The sequence below is a fragment of the Bubalus kerabau genome, chromosome 12 (genome assembly GCF_029407905.1).
Source record: "Bubalus kerabau isolate K-KA32 ecotype Philippines breed swamp buffalo chromosome 12, PCC_UOA_SB_1v2, whole genome shotgun sequence".
In the NCBI taxonomy this organism is placed as follows: Eukaryota; Metazoa; Chordata; class Mammalia; order Artiodactyla; family Bovidae; genus Bubalus; species Bubalus kerabau.
This window is the reverse complement of record NC_073635.1, coordinates 83,077,178-83,091,906: the sequence shown is the minus strand read 5'-3', so window position 1 is coordinate 83,091,906 and position 14,729 is coordinate 83,077,178. Positions and strand designations below refer to the sequence as shown.

Genomic DNA, 14,729 nt, shown 5'->3' with positions numbered 1-14,729 from the left:
TAGGTGAGGGAAATAGAGGTTTTGAAATTTTTCCAACATTTTAAACTTTCTAATTATTTCAAAACAAAAAACTAAAAAATTAAAGGGAAACTCACCTTTACCTTCTCCAACTAGGGCACTTCCTCCCTAATTTAAATACGACAAAAAGAGTAGCCACCAGGAAAGGTCAAGATTGCATTATGAGCTATGTGTCCCTGGCAAAGCCACTTGACCTTTCTGGGTCTCTAGTTCATCAGCCGGACAATGTGGACCTGGACCATGCTCAGGTGTGAAAGCCTGCGTTTCTTTATCTCTTAGGAAAGCGCAAGCACCTACCATCGGATTCACTGTCTTCGGAGTCTACTTCTGTTGGTTCTGTGGACTCTGGCACCAAAATCAAACCCTGGCCTGCAGATCCAACGGGCTCATGTTCTTGGATGGTTTTCAAGAAATTCTCATGCTCTGGGGCACTAACAGGTGCCTCATTTCCTAAGTCACTTACTGTGTCTATAGCGACACTCAGGGTGTTACTCGATTCTTGCAAACTGGCGGTGCCAGCGACATCAGGGGGAGGATTTTTTTCAGATTCTGTTTCGTCATCACTTGAGAGAACGGAGGTGGCATGTTTATTCTCAGGCGGAAGAGTCTGCTGTGGCTCAGACACTGTGGTGTACGTCTCAGTCCTTGACCCAGAACTTGGACTTGTCGGAGGTGTTGGTATCTGCTCTGGTCCCCCCCGGAGCCCAGGCGCAGCCCCGTGTGGCACCATGGTGCTTTCTAAAGGAACCAGATCTTTTCCATCCTGAGCTGTAGACTCAGCACTGGTCTGAAAGGGTTCCTTCAACGCGTGCATAGATGGCATCTGTTTTTTTGGAAAGCTAGACTCACTGCCTTGACAAAAGACAGTCTGCAGTAAAGGAGCTGAGTCTGTCTGCTCTTTTTCATCACTCTTTTTCATCACATGCTCCTCTGTGAGGGTCACGCTGGCGGCACGAGGCACTCCCGTCAACAGCTCTCTGTCTCCATCTCTCACTTTAGGTTCTTCCACAGCTTCCTCATCAGAACTGCTCACCAGCGGTCTTGGTTTTCTCCTGCCCGCCCCCTCTGTCTGCACACTGGCATGCACTTTCAGATCTTCATCGTCATCATCAAGAGCTCTCTGAATGGCCAAGAGGGTCAGCGGGGACACAGAACCCTCAGGGGTGGGAGCAGGTGGGCCCTTCACATCACACGGCCTGCAATGCTTGCCCTCCAGCTCGTCTTCTGAGCTACTGCCCAGCAGGGCAGTCTGCATGGCCAGCAAGGTTCTCGGGGAGGGAGGGGAGGCATCGGGCTCTTTCTTTGGCTTCAGTTTTTCACACGGAGGTGACTTCGTGTCTAAAGCCCCACTATGCTTTTCGCTGCAAGAAGGAAGGGACTCTGAATCCACTTCTGTGACTTTCTTAGCTTGAACACCTTGAGAGAAATTAAAACAGTGTCACTGGGTAGTTCTACAGGGTGATAGCATGCTTCTAGTTAGACGAGTAAGAATATGCGTGTTCTCATGATGAAGTTAGAAATTCTCATTTAACCAGCAACTAGGAATTAATTAATTTTAAAGTGGGTTGGTACAGTACTAGTTAATACATTAATGGTTGTATAGATCATCACATTAATAATAGTTATAGTTAATAAATTAAGTAGGGCTTCATTCATGTTATCTGCAGGTGGGAGTTTATAGAATTCAGAGACGCGACATACTTTTGGGTTTTAACCATCAAGTAAGTGATGGTATGTGGTACCTTTTATCAAGATGTAGTGGGAAGTGTCCTCGGAGACCACTCTCCTGGACTCCACCTCCTTCAGAAAGCCTCCTTCATCTTCATACTGCCTTTGGATTTGCCCTGAATGTTGTTGATTCATTTCCTTCTCGACGTTTTCTATGTGTTGGTTTAGATAGTTTTTTTTAAGCAAGCCTTTTAGCTGGTACTGTGAGAAGTCATTGGACTCCTAAAACAAAATAAATAAACAGAATGATTTCATACATTAAATACAGATAGTATTCCCATATTTCCACCCTTTTCCCCAAAGGAGATAACTGATTTTTTCCATTGGTGCTATTTTTACACTAGAAAAGTAAAATGTGAACAGTAGGGGAAAGCCATAATTGCCTTGTTAAAGAGTAATCTTTCAAACAAAAAGAACTGGGCAAAAGAAAAGAAATCATGAATCCTGTTTATGATTCAGTTATTTACTCAAAAAACATTTATCGAACGTGGGATGCACACCAGGGAGTCTGAAATGTTGACTGTGGCTTAACAGACAGTTTTTTAAAATGCAAGTGAAGTGCTGGTCCCTGGTCCACAAAAGACACACAATAAATCATTGTAGTCAGTTATTAATAATACTTAACATTTACAGCACATCTCCTGAGTAAGGCATTCTTCTAAGTGTTTTTACATACATTATCCCATTTTATACTCAGTCAGCAAGGAGACAGAGTCATTACCTCCATCCTACAAATGAGCAACCTGAGACTTAAACAGTTTAAGTAACCTCTCTAGAACCGTGTGGTTAGTTACATGGCAGATCTGGGTCAAAGCCAGGTTGCTAAGCCTTATACTAAATTATTACCAAGATTATTATGATCACTCATATCTCACCAACATTACTATTACCAATATTGCATTTGCCTAATGTACAGACAGTGCAAAGGTCCAACCTATATGACTCAGAACTTCCCTCAGCTACCAGGATGACAGATCCAATGGGCTGTGCATCATTCTACCCTGGCCAACCCAGCCCAGAGGCTCCGCGTTGGCAGAAAGAGAAGAAATGGAGCAAGGCATTGGGACTGACTCTTTTTCTCCCATCTGTTCCACTGTTGTTTACATAATCAAAATTCTATTTCCTCAAAGACAAGCCAGAGGTCCTTTCACACTCAAGAAATAGAACGCTTGACTAAGGGCTTCAGAAGGCTTCCCTGGTGGCTCAGGAGTCAAGAATCCACCTGCCAATGCAGGAGAGACTGGTTTAATCCCTGGTCCAGGAAGATCCCACAGCCTGTGGAACAACTAAGCCGGTGTGCCACAACTACTGAGCCCGTGCTCTAGCGCCCAGGAGCCACAACTACTGAGCCTGCTCGCCCTAGAGCCCATGCTCCCAACAAGAGAAGCCACCGCATTGAGAAGCCCATGCACCGCAACGAGGAGTAGTTCTCCACGCCCCACAGCTAGAGAAGCGCCCGTGCAAAGCAACAAGACCCGGTGCAGCCAAAAATAAATACATAAAAATTATTTTTTAAAATGCTTGGTTGATAAACTGAGCACGGATTCGTCCCTCCCCAGAGGTGAAAATAAATTTACTTCTGTCCTTTGTACATCATTTCTGTACACCTTGGCATTTTCCTACATTCATGTGCTTCATGGAAAAGCAGAAAGGAATGATGGGAAAAGAAACACCTCCTGCCTTTTTCATATTTTTCTTATCGATCTAAGAAACATTTGAAAGTCTGTAGAAAAAAAATAAAGCCCCACATCCATTCATTAGCAATATTACAAAATTTATAGGTAAAGTTAACGGAGAACGATGTTAGAAAGAACAGGTTGTAGCAGAAGGAAGGAAAACAACACTCATTCACCAGCTAAACACAGTGAGGATGGTGCAGTGAGACCAGGGAACACACTCAACAGAACCCGATTCCACGCACTGCCCCACTTCCCATTTCTGCAGCTGCGAAGCCACCATCAGAGGCTCCAAGCTGAGGAATTTACCACTGAATTCCCTGTTACCACCATCCAGAAAGAGGAAGAGGGAAGGCGGGAGTGGTTCAATTCCTGGTCCGGGAAGAGGGAAGAGGGAAGAGGAAGAGGGAAGACTACACTTCTAGCCTTCAGAGGAACAGATACCTGGAATTTCAAGTTAGAACAAACTTCTCCACTGTGATTAGGTTCTATATTACTGTGAATATTCTACAAGGTATATGATGGATTAAAATAACTTTCATGAACTAACTTAAGGACTGAACTACTGAGCACCTACTATGTGAAAAATACTGAGCTAAGCACTGAAAATACAGAAGTGCACAAGGTAGGCACATCTGGGAGCTAAGAATCTAAAGAGATACCAAAGGGAGCTGTGAGAACACCGAGCAGGAGACAAGACTTGGTCTTGGTGGAAAGTCAAGAGGTCTTGTGTGAGCAAATGTCTGTAAGTTCCAACTTACACAAAATGATGTTTCACAGGATCTCAGAGATATGCAAAGACTGTTTACTGAAAACAACAGATCGTGTAAGTAATGTTTATCAATATTCTCTTATTTTAACAGAAAATTTTGCTGACACTCTTAACTTTACACATTAACATGCTATTGTATATTTCACCTCTGGCATCGCTTCAAATAATGTTCTTCTCCGCTTAGTAAATTCCTTCATATCAGTCAAGATTTCATGCTTTACTTCAAGGGGCAGGCTGTTGAAATCTTCAGACTCAATGTCAACTGCATGAGGATTGTGAAAGAACTCTTCCTGTAAAGAGTGAAACGTAACACCATGACATTTACATTTTATACACTTAACTCTACACACCATGCCAGACTTTGTGTGTGTGCTTGTATACAAAGTTCTACATAATCTACAGTAGGCTAAACGCAGTTATGCATAATCTGCAACAGGCATTAAAGTGAACAGACAGGTGAGGGAATACATCCATTTACTCATTCAACAGTACATGAACCGAGAACTTCCAGATGTTCAAGCTGGATTTAGAAAAGGCAGAGGAATCAGAGATCAAATTGCCAACATCTGTTGGATTATAGAAAAAGCAAGAGAATTCCAGAAACGTACCTACTTTTGCTTCATTGATGCTAAAGCCTTTGACTGTGTGGATAACAAGGAACTGTGGAAAATTCTTAAAGAGATGGGAGTATCAGACCACCATACCTGCCTCCTGAGAAACCTGTATACAGGTCAAGAAGCATCAGTTAGAACCCTATGTGGAACAACACACTGGTTCAAAATTGGGAAAGGAATATGTCAAGGCTGTATATTGTCACCCTGATTATTTAACTTATATGCAGAGTACATCATGAGAAACACTGGGTTGGATGCAGCACAAGCTGGAATCAAGATTGCCGGGACAAATATCAGTAACCTCAGATATGCAGATGATACTACCCTTAAGGCAAAAAGTGAAGAGGAAGTAAAGAGCCTCTTGATGAAGCTGAAAGAGTGAAAAACCTGGCTTAAAACTCAACATTCAAAAAACTAAGATCATGGCATCTGGTCCCATCACTTCATGGCAAATAGATGGAGAAACAATGGAAACAATGAAAGCCTATTTTCTTGGGCTCCAAAATCACTGCAGATGGTGACTCCAACCATGAAATTAAAAGATGCTTGCTCCTTGGAAGAAAAGCTATGACAAACCTAGACAGAATATTAAAAAGCAGAGATATTACTTTGCCGACAAAGGTCCATCTAGTCAAAGCTATGGTTTTTCCAGTAGTCATGTATGGATCTGAGAGTTGGGCCATAAAGAAGGCTGAGCACCAAGAATTGATGCTTTTGAATTGTGGTGTTGGAGAAGAATCTTGAGAGTCCCTTGGACTGCAAGGAGATCCAACCAGTCAATCCTAAAGGAAATCAATCCAAAATATCCACTGGAGGGATTGATGCTGAGGCTAAAGCTCCAATACTTTGGCCACCTGATGCAAAGAACTGACTCACTGGAAAAGACCCTAATGCTGGGAAAGACTAAAGGTAGGAGAAGAAGGGAACACAGAGGATGAGATGGTTGGATGGCATCACCGACTCAATGGACATGAGTTTGAGCAAGCTCTGGGAGACGGTGATGGACAGGGAGGCCTGGTGTGCTACAGTCCATGGGGTCACAAAGAGTCGGACAGGACTGAGTGAATGAACAACATTCATTAATTCAAAAGAAAAAAGAAATACTTACTAGGCATCTCTAATATACCATGTACTGTTCCAGGTGTTAAAGTACTTTAGAGATCATGCCAGATAAACTTCTATTCTTAGAAGAAGAAAACACATGATAAACAAATAAATGAACAAGATAATGATGAGAAAACAAAGCAAGTTAATCTGATAAAGTTGATTAGAAGAATTGAAAGAGAAAAAAATATTTGCTAAATAGGAAAGACTCCACAAAAAACAACGACCTGTATTCGCCTGACACTATCACAACAATGTTAATCGGCTCCACCCCAGTGCAAAATAAAAAGTAACAAAAAAATAATAATAATGACCTGTGAGCAGAGATACGAAAGACACCAGAAATCTGCTCAGGGAAGAGCATCCGAGGCTGAAGGGACAGCAAGTGCAAAGTCCCTGAGGCAGAGATGAGCCTTACGAATTTGAATAATACTTATAATTGCTTTAGTTAGATACATTTTGTTTTGCTCTTAACCTAGTGGCTCAGTTGGTAAAGAATCTGCCTGCAATTCTTTACCTGGGTTTGATCCCAGGGTTGGGAAGATTCCCTGGAGAAGGAAATGGCAACCCACTCCAGTATTCTTGCCTAGAGAATTCTAGGACAAGAGCACAAAGGAGCCAGGAAGGCTACAGTCCATGGGGTCGCAAACAGTCGGACACAACTGTGCAACTTTCACTTTCTAAAACCAAAAGTGAAATTAACTGTGAGAAATTTCACAGACATGCAAAAGTATAAAACTTTTCTAAATTTAATTTGATTACTTAAAGTACTTTTAAACTCTTCATTAGTAAAGAAGATAAAATAATACAGTTTGCTTTCTTGTACATATGTGTGCTGTGTGTTTGCAGACCAGCAAACACTTAAAACAGGCCAGTCATTTTACTCAGAGCTTCCAGTATTCTCCCTTAAGAATGATCGCATCACTTCAACAGGGAGGGCATCAAAAATTTAAAAAAAAAAAAAAAAAAAAAAGCACCATGGAGAAGCTAAGTTGCATCTAAGATCTCAAAACTAGTGAGCAATGGAGCCCAGACTTAACTGCAGATCTCTCTGCCCACAGGGTCCCTGGTCTTCACCAAGTCTGTGCTTTCTTGCTGTGTTAATAAGGCAGTATCTTCATGAGCTGAAGAACCTTGCAATTTTAGCTCAAAAGTCTTCTAACAGACATACTAAAATATTATTATAAACAGACAAGGGAATCAAAGAATGTTACCTGCTACTCTGAGAAACTTGCAGGAAATTTCAAAAACATGTATCCACAGCATAAGTTCAATTTGTAAGCATGCTATTCATTAGATGATAGAACATGTCCACAGGTTCTCTGACTCTCTTTTCTAGATGAAGTCCCCTCCCATCCAGTAGGTGCTGACCTTACCCGGCAGCCAGTGAACTGCGCGCCGTGGACAGGAGGCTGTGCATCCCCCAAGGCTGTCAGAAAGGGCAGCACAGGCCCAGCAGTCACTTCCTCCTGGGCTCCTGCCCTGGGAACCCAGCGCCACTGTGCCCGAGCTCAGGACACACAGGCGGGGGTTCTGACGGACTGCCAGCATCAACAGCGGGGCACGCAGGAGAGGAGGCCTGGAGGGACTCCAGTCCCAGCTCCAGCCTGACTGCACCCACACAGGAGACGCTCAAGGGAACTGCCCCCTGCACTCATCAACCCCCAGATCAGTGAAGAAGATGATAATAAAAGATAGTCATCACAGCACTAAGTTACACAGCAATAGATGACTACAGCCTGTGCACCAACATGCATCTTCATGGATGTGTATGTACCCATGTACCCTCAAAACACATATGCATTTCCAAACACACACACACAGATATGCAACCATACAGGGTGGGAGGGGCACCAACATACAGCAAAATGCTACTAGAAGTTATTCACGGGTGACGTGCTTTCCATTATTGTTATATGAGCACTAATTATTATATTTATTTACTGGCTGGTTAAAAAAGAAAGATGGCTTATTTTGGATACCTAGATATGCATAATTCCATATATATTTGTGAGCATGTGTATATTTTATATATGCATGCACACATATATATATACACAACAAATAAGGTAGTATCTGTCTTTATCAAGAACGTTCATAAGTCCATACTACTCATTAAAATCATTCATTTTCATGTTATTCATTTCAAATACTAATAATAGAATAAATTCTGCATTCAAAAATTATTTAAATACCTGTAATGCCTGTTTCTGACTCATCCTTTCTTGCCATTCTTTTTCATCCTCCTCTTCTGAACTGAAAGTCAAACACACCATTTATAATACCTATGATTTAATGATGACTCACAAAAATATTTCTTGAGTGCAAGGCACTGCTAGTTACAGAAGCTATACTGGTGAATAAGATGGCAAGAACTGCGCCATCTTTGGTCTCACCATATGGTAGGGACACCTGTAAGGGAACGATCATAACACGATCTAACATCTTCCACCACCAGCAGGTTGCTAAAGGGGCAATTAAGAGTCACCTCACTGCAGGAGCTTTCTGAATTCTCTTGCAATTACACTGCTTGGAGAAAAAAGAAGAAACTAGAACGTGTTTTAAGCAAGGACACGACAGTATCAGATTTGAGTTTTAACAGGTCCTACACTACAAATCAGAAACTGGGCCTGATAGGAGTTCCTCCAAAAGGGTAAGATCAGAGATGGAGACAGAAGTGCGGAAGCCAGACCAGTAACCTCGAGACATGGTGATGGCGGCAGCGGGGATTCAAAAGCTGTGTGGCCTCATGGGAGCCCTGGGAAAGGAATGGGGGTGGTCGGGGTTGGGGCGGGGGGACAAACCGGCCCTCCACCCGCACTTCAACCAGGGAAGCCGCTGAGGATCATCAGCCAGCAGGAGGAAGAGCGACCAGAGAGGTCCCCAGAGAGCAGGACCACGTGGGCACCACATCAGCCTGAGAACTGCAAAGCAGCCACTGGATTTAACAGGGAGGACATCGTGTGTGCAGACTTCAGTGATGGTGAGAGAGAAAATGCCAGGCTGAGAAGCAGGTTGAGACGGTAGGTGTCAACAAAGAGTCAGAAAAACCAGAATCCACGTCTCCACAAACTCTAAACATCCTCAGGAGCCTGTGAACAGTGCTAACACAGGCTCCTGAGGATGAAGAAAGGAAACCACCACAAACCACTAAAACACAATGGGAGTCAATAGAAGATGCAGCCTTTAAAAACCAATCTAAGTGTTGAGAATGCATATTGCAGATGCATTAATCCAACACACCTTATCATTTAAGTAAAACATAAAAGTTTAAATCTGTCTGAATGCAGCAATGACATTTTTAAACAGTTAAAACATTTACCTGTTTTTCTCTTTCTCTTGTAAAGGTGGCAAAGCGTAGATGTCATCTTCTCTCTGAACTTGAGTAAGACTGGGAAGAGCTTCCTCCCTGAAAAGTACACAGAGGCTTCACCAGAGATGACAGGAAACAGTATTTTGAGAGTCAGTAATATTCCCCATTGAACACACAAACCCAGCTAAGAAGGGGAAACCAAAGGGGATGGGTTATGCCCTTGCTGGCCTGCCTGCCTCCAGAAAGAGGGAACCTGGTCTTGGCATGAAGAAAACTGTTAGGAGAGTAAAACATACAAGTGATGCAACCTGGCAGCTTTTCCTTCTCACTGTCAAAGCTGATTCTCAAAGATCAGAGAACTGTCACCTCAGTTCACTCGGTCAAATGGACATTCCATTGAGTCCTCTCATTAGAGAAAGGGAATCACAGAATTCAGTGCAAACATAAAAAATGCCCATCTTTGAAATGAATGTAATTCTCTGCTTGCCTTTTGCTTTTTAAGGCGGTTTTGATAACCTGTCTTTTCAAAAATGTTTTCAAAAGCTTCTCTGTAGTTGTTTTGGAGTCACTGGTGGCCAAGTCCTTTTTATGCCTTCTCTTAGCCTGTGAGAAGAAAGAATATAGGATTTTATTTCGAGGTATTAGTATATTAAAAACAATTCTGTGGCTTTTTTCCCCATTGAATTTGGTTTGTCTTCTGAGTTTTCAGATTGTAGCTGTTTTAGTGTTTTCTCCTAATTAGTGTACAAGTGAACAGCTTCAGGTTTTTGTTGTGTAAAGGACAGCCAGAGTTTCCAACTAAGTATTACTTAATGAATTATTATACAATGTATTTGGGAAACCATTACTTTGTTTCTTTTAAATGTCCTTTAATGTTCCCAAGAAGCCTAAACTTAATACTATATAATTAAGTAAATGCTTCCCTAAAGGGATTATTACATCAATTAACTAGTCTTTAAAATGCTACTGTTAGGTCAAAGCCAATTTCTGGTATTAGTTTTTATAAAAACACATTACTTATATGTAACTCTGCCCTTCCATATCCAAAATGATGTCATAAGAAATCCTAAAATGTACAGATATACCTTGTAAGAAATTTCCAAACAGGGAAAAATGAAATAGTCTCTGTGCTTACAGTTAAATATAAGCCAAGACTATCAAAACATTCTTTTTCTTTTTGATATAGTTGCTATACAATACTGTGTAAGTTTAACTGTAGAACACTTAAGAAGACAATCCAAAGGGAAAACTCTTTACTATAACTACTGTTAACTTTAATAGTTTTATTAAACATTAAATATTATTGCACTCATGTTATACAATGTCTTCAGAGGTAAATTTCTTTGAAAAGAAATTATCTGTTTTTAAAAGTTGAATTAAACTGGATATATGTCAAAGCAAGTCTTGGTTTCCCAAATTCTAAGAAGAAAATTTTAATTTTAGGTCAATTAAAATTTGACCTAAAATTCTAAGAATGCAGAAAGAAAAAAAAAAAATATATATATATAACTCTTACCAATGTCTGTTTCTTCAATAGTGGAGCATCCCCATCAAACACAAAAATAGGACGAATTCGGAAAAATAAGAGTTTGCAGAGTCGGTGGAACAAAGTGAGAAGATGGGCGTTTTCTATGGAGTTCCCGTGGCGATCGCGGACTCCTTTAAGGGCCTGGTTTAACCAGATGCTAATATCTAGAAGAATTGTTCATGGAAAACACTCTGCAAATCCTTCCCTCCCCTTACAAATCCCCAATGCCTGATATTATTGAAACATTAAAACTGAGCACTCATCCCAATTCACTTGAAACTGAAAAATGTTCAGCCCTACTGGAATCTCCCTAAAGTGAGTTCCCTTTAGTTGGGCTCCTGTCATCACTGTTTACATCCTGAACTGTAAAAGCTCACACAGGCACATGTCTCCTTTAAAAAGTCTAATTGAAAGGAACTTCTTTAAAAGAAACCAGTGATCTATATGAAATTTTAGTAAATTAACCAACTCTTTTGGAGAACGATTTAGCAATTCATAGCAAAACACTTTAAAATCTACATTCTCTTTTATGTAAGAATTCCACTTCCACACATTTATCCTCAAGAAGTCATCACAGACTTTAATAAGAGTGACTTATAAGGTGGTTTTGTTTATAATAATGAAAATATGAAGAATGGAAGTTTTCCAATTGGTCTTTTTTTAAAATTAGATTATGATATCATGATTTGCTGCAATCCAAGTGACCCTTAAAAATGGAAGCTAAGCACATAAAGCAGTCACAAAATATTATTAAAGGAAGAAATAAAACAGGTTACAAAAGTATGGACAGTATAAATCTATTTTGTAACATATGCAGTATGTTAAATATAATCGAAGCTCAGACCACAAAATACTGGGTTGATGCAAAAGATGGTTTGGTGTTTTCCATAAGATGTTACAGAAAAACCGGAACAAACTTTTTGGTCAACACAATGTTAAGAGTAGTTATCGTCTGCTGTGATTACAACTGATTGCTTTCTTCTTGGAGTCATCTTCTATTTTAAATTTCACTGAAGAGTGCTTTTTAACCAACTGTTTTCTGTTTGTTCCTAAGAGAGGGACACAGCCCTCTGCTGCGTTCCCTGGATCTCTGCCCACTCCCCTGGCCCACCATCAGAGTGCTCACTTCCATGGTGGTGGCTCTCAGGCCCTTTCCTTTCCTCCAGTCTGCAGCGTCCATCCAGGCTACCTCTGGCCCCCCGCAACTGCAGCCCCCACAGCCCCACACTCCAGGCATGGACCTCTGCCCCAGAGCTCTCCTGACCCCAGAATGGATGACCAAGTTGAGTCTCTACCTGCTGCTTCACAGTCACTGCAGACTTGACACAAGCAAAACCTGAGATCCATAAAGAAATTAAAAAAAAAAAAAAGAGCCCCCTGTCTTCACACCAGGCTACTCACGCCCGTTTCAGTGGACATCTCTCCAATTCGCTCAAGCCAGAACCCTGAGCGCCACCCCATACCTTCCCCTCATCCGGCACTGCCAGGTCCCATCAGTTCTCCCTTTCTATCTTGAAAGTGTATGTTAGAGTTCACCAACATACCTATAGTGAAAACCCCTGGGAAGCTTCCCATTGCCTTTAGGATATCATCTGAAGCTCATACAGGTCTGCGAAGCCCTCAATGAGCTGCCCTCTGCTCATTTCTCCTGGCTCGTGTCAAGCCACTGGGCTTCTCTGGAAGCCTGGAAGTCACTGAGCTCCTTCCTTGCTGCAGGGTCTTCACGCTCCTTCCCCAGCCTGAAAAAGCTCCTCCCTCTCTGAGCCTAGAGGGGCCCTCCTCTCAGGTATCGGTTTAGGTGTCACGCCCTGGGCCGAGATTAAGACGTCCAGTGATCCACTCTTGTGTAAAAACACCTTGCTGACTTCACAGCAGAAATGCTTCTATGCGCTCGGGGATACAGAACTAGACCAATCAAAGCATTTGAGCTAATGGAGTTTACAGTTTAGTGGGGGAGCAGTCCAGACTCTGAGCTCCATGATGCGTCAAAACCACACTGCCTGGCACGGCTCTCCCTCTCAGCGTACAGAGGAGGCAACAAAGATCTGCAATCGGATGAGCTGAGCAGTTAAATCTTTGTATGAATGACATTACCTAACTAACCTCCATAAAAGACAAGGCCCATCAACAATTAACTGAATAAACACTACGTAAACCAACTAGTGGACAGCAAGCTAGATTCACTCCTATATTTGTGGGCTACTAGGCATACCCAAAATCCTAAGGATAGAAGAGTGAAAAATAAAGCCATGAACAAAACAGACAGGGTCCAGACCCCTGAGAAACTTGCAATTCTAATAGGGAAGACAGACAATAAAAATCTAGTATAGCTAATAGAATACATTAGGTTGTTGGTAAGTGCCAAGGAAAAAAACTAAGAGCAGAGTAAATGGGCAAAAACATGATTGGGAGTCCATGGCTCTTAGGTGGGGGAAAATGTGAAAGTTGCTCAGTCATGTCTTACTCTTTTTGACCCTATGGACTGTAGCCCACCAGGCTCCTCTGTCCATGGAATTCTCCAGGCAAGAATACTGGAGTGGGTTGCCATTTCCTTCCCCAGGGGGATCTTTGCAACCCAGGCATCAAATCCAGGTCTCCTGCATTGCAAACAGATTCTTTACTGTCTGAGTCAACAGGGACTACATTAGATGGGGAAGGCCTGTCCAAAGAAGTAACAGATCTGAGCAAATGAGAGAAGACAGTGAGGCTGGAGGTACAGCGAACACAAATGCCCTGGACCAGAAATGTGTTCTGTTCAAGGCCAACATGGCAGGTGCAAGAGGAGCAGGGAGAGGACGTGATGTATCTGCGGTCACTGAAGGCTCACCCCAGTGGCCAAGTGAGGAATGAACTATGAATACAAGGAAACCTGTTTTAAGCTAGTTACAGTAGCCTGAGTGAAAACAGAAAGCAGTGGTGAGGACCAGAAGACGTCAGCTAAAGGGTCCATCCTGGAAGTACGATTTGGTGTTGGCTTAGTTCTGTCTTGTACTGGGTCAAGATTTCTAAGTGGTTTGTTCCGGTTGCTACACCACTGTATTAGATGGAATAAGTTTCTACTTAACTCATTCAATTTTATGAAGTGTTAAGTCACTCAGTTGTGTCGGACCCTTTGCCACCTCATGGACTGTAGCCCACCAGGCTCCTCTGTCCATAGAATTCTCCAGGCAAGCATACTGGAGTGGGTAGCCATTCCCTCTCCAGGGGATCTTCCCAACACAGGAACTGAACCTGAGTCTCCAGCACTGCAGGCAGATTCTTTGCCATCTGAGCCACCAGGGAATGAGAAAATCTAATTTCAGATTGGTGGCTCTCAACTCTGCTATCCTTTGGAACAAGACATGAACCTTCTGAAACACAGGCTACTAAACATGCTGTGCTTAGTCGCTCAGTCATGTCTGACTCTGTGCCACCCCATGGACTGAAGACCACCAGGCCCCTCTGTCCACAGGAATTTTCCAGGCAAGAATACTGGAGTGGGTTGCCATGCCCTCCTCCAGAGGATCTTCCCAACCCAGGAATCAAACCCAGGTCCCCCACATTGCAGGTGGGGCCTACACAGAGTGTAATATTTTGTTAATAATAGAGTTAAGTGTATTTTACAAATGCTAAGGTCCATAAGAGACAAGTTTAATTATTCTTTATTATTTGACACAAACATTTATATTGTATAAATAAACAAGACACTCAGCTGGAAATGGTAAAAAGACCAAACAATTTATTTCAGGGATTCAAGAATAAATTATGAACCTAGTATGCCAAGGGTAATTTCTTCATTAACAAATAAAACCAAAAAACCTGAATACATTTTACAAACTATTAACTCCTCACATGGGCTGGAATGTAAACTGATATAAACTTTTGCTGACGTTTTAAGGGTTCCTGACAATACTGCTTTCATTCCTATGGATAGATACTAATAGTTTCATGGAGAAAACCTTCAGGAAGCAATGGTTTAAGGAACCACTAGAGGGCG

At 42.0% G+C, this 14,729-nt stretch overlaps 1 protein-coding gene across 2 annotated transcripts in view; it reads right to left on the bottom strand.

The window, feature by feature from the left end:
* Positions 1–14,729, bottom strand: part of LOC129624734 (basic immunoglobulin-like variable motif-containing protein) — a 62,664-nt gene that overhangs the window by 11,564 nt on the left and 36,371 nt on the right. For both annotated transcript variants that reach the window (XM_055542980.1, XM_055542978.1), the window contains 7 exons: positions 10,742–10,917; positions 9,713–9,828; positions 9,235–9,321; positions 8,108–8,168; positions 4,341–4,484; positions 1,761–1,968; positions 316–1,434 (listed from right to left, as the gene is read on the bottom strand). In XM_055542980.1, coding sequence (XP_055398955.1) covers positions 316–1,434; positions 1,761–1,968; positions 4,341–4,484; positions 8,108–8,168; positions 9,235–9,321; positions 9,713–9,828; positions 10,742–10,917 — 1,911 coding nt within the window. The remainder of the gene's footprint in view (positions 1–315; positions 1,435–1,760; positions 1,969–4,340; positions 4,485–8,107; positions 8,169–9,234; positions 9,322–9,712; positions 9,829–10,741; positions 10,918–14,729) is intronic.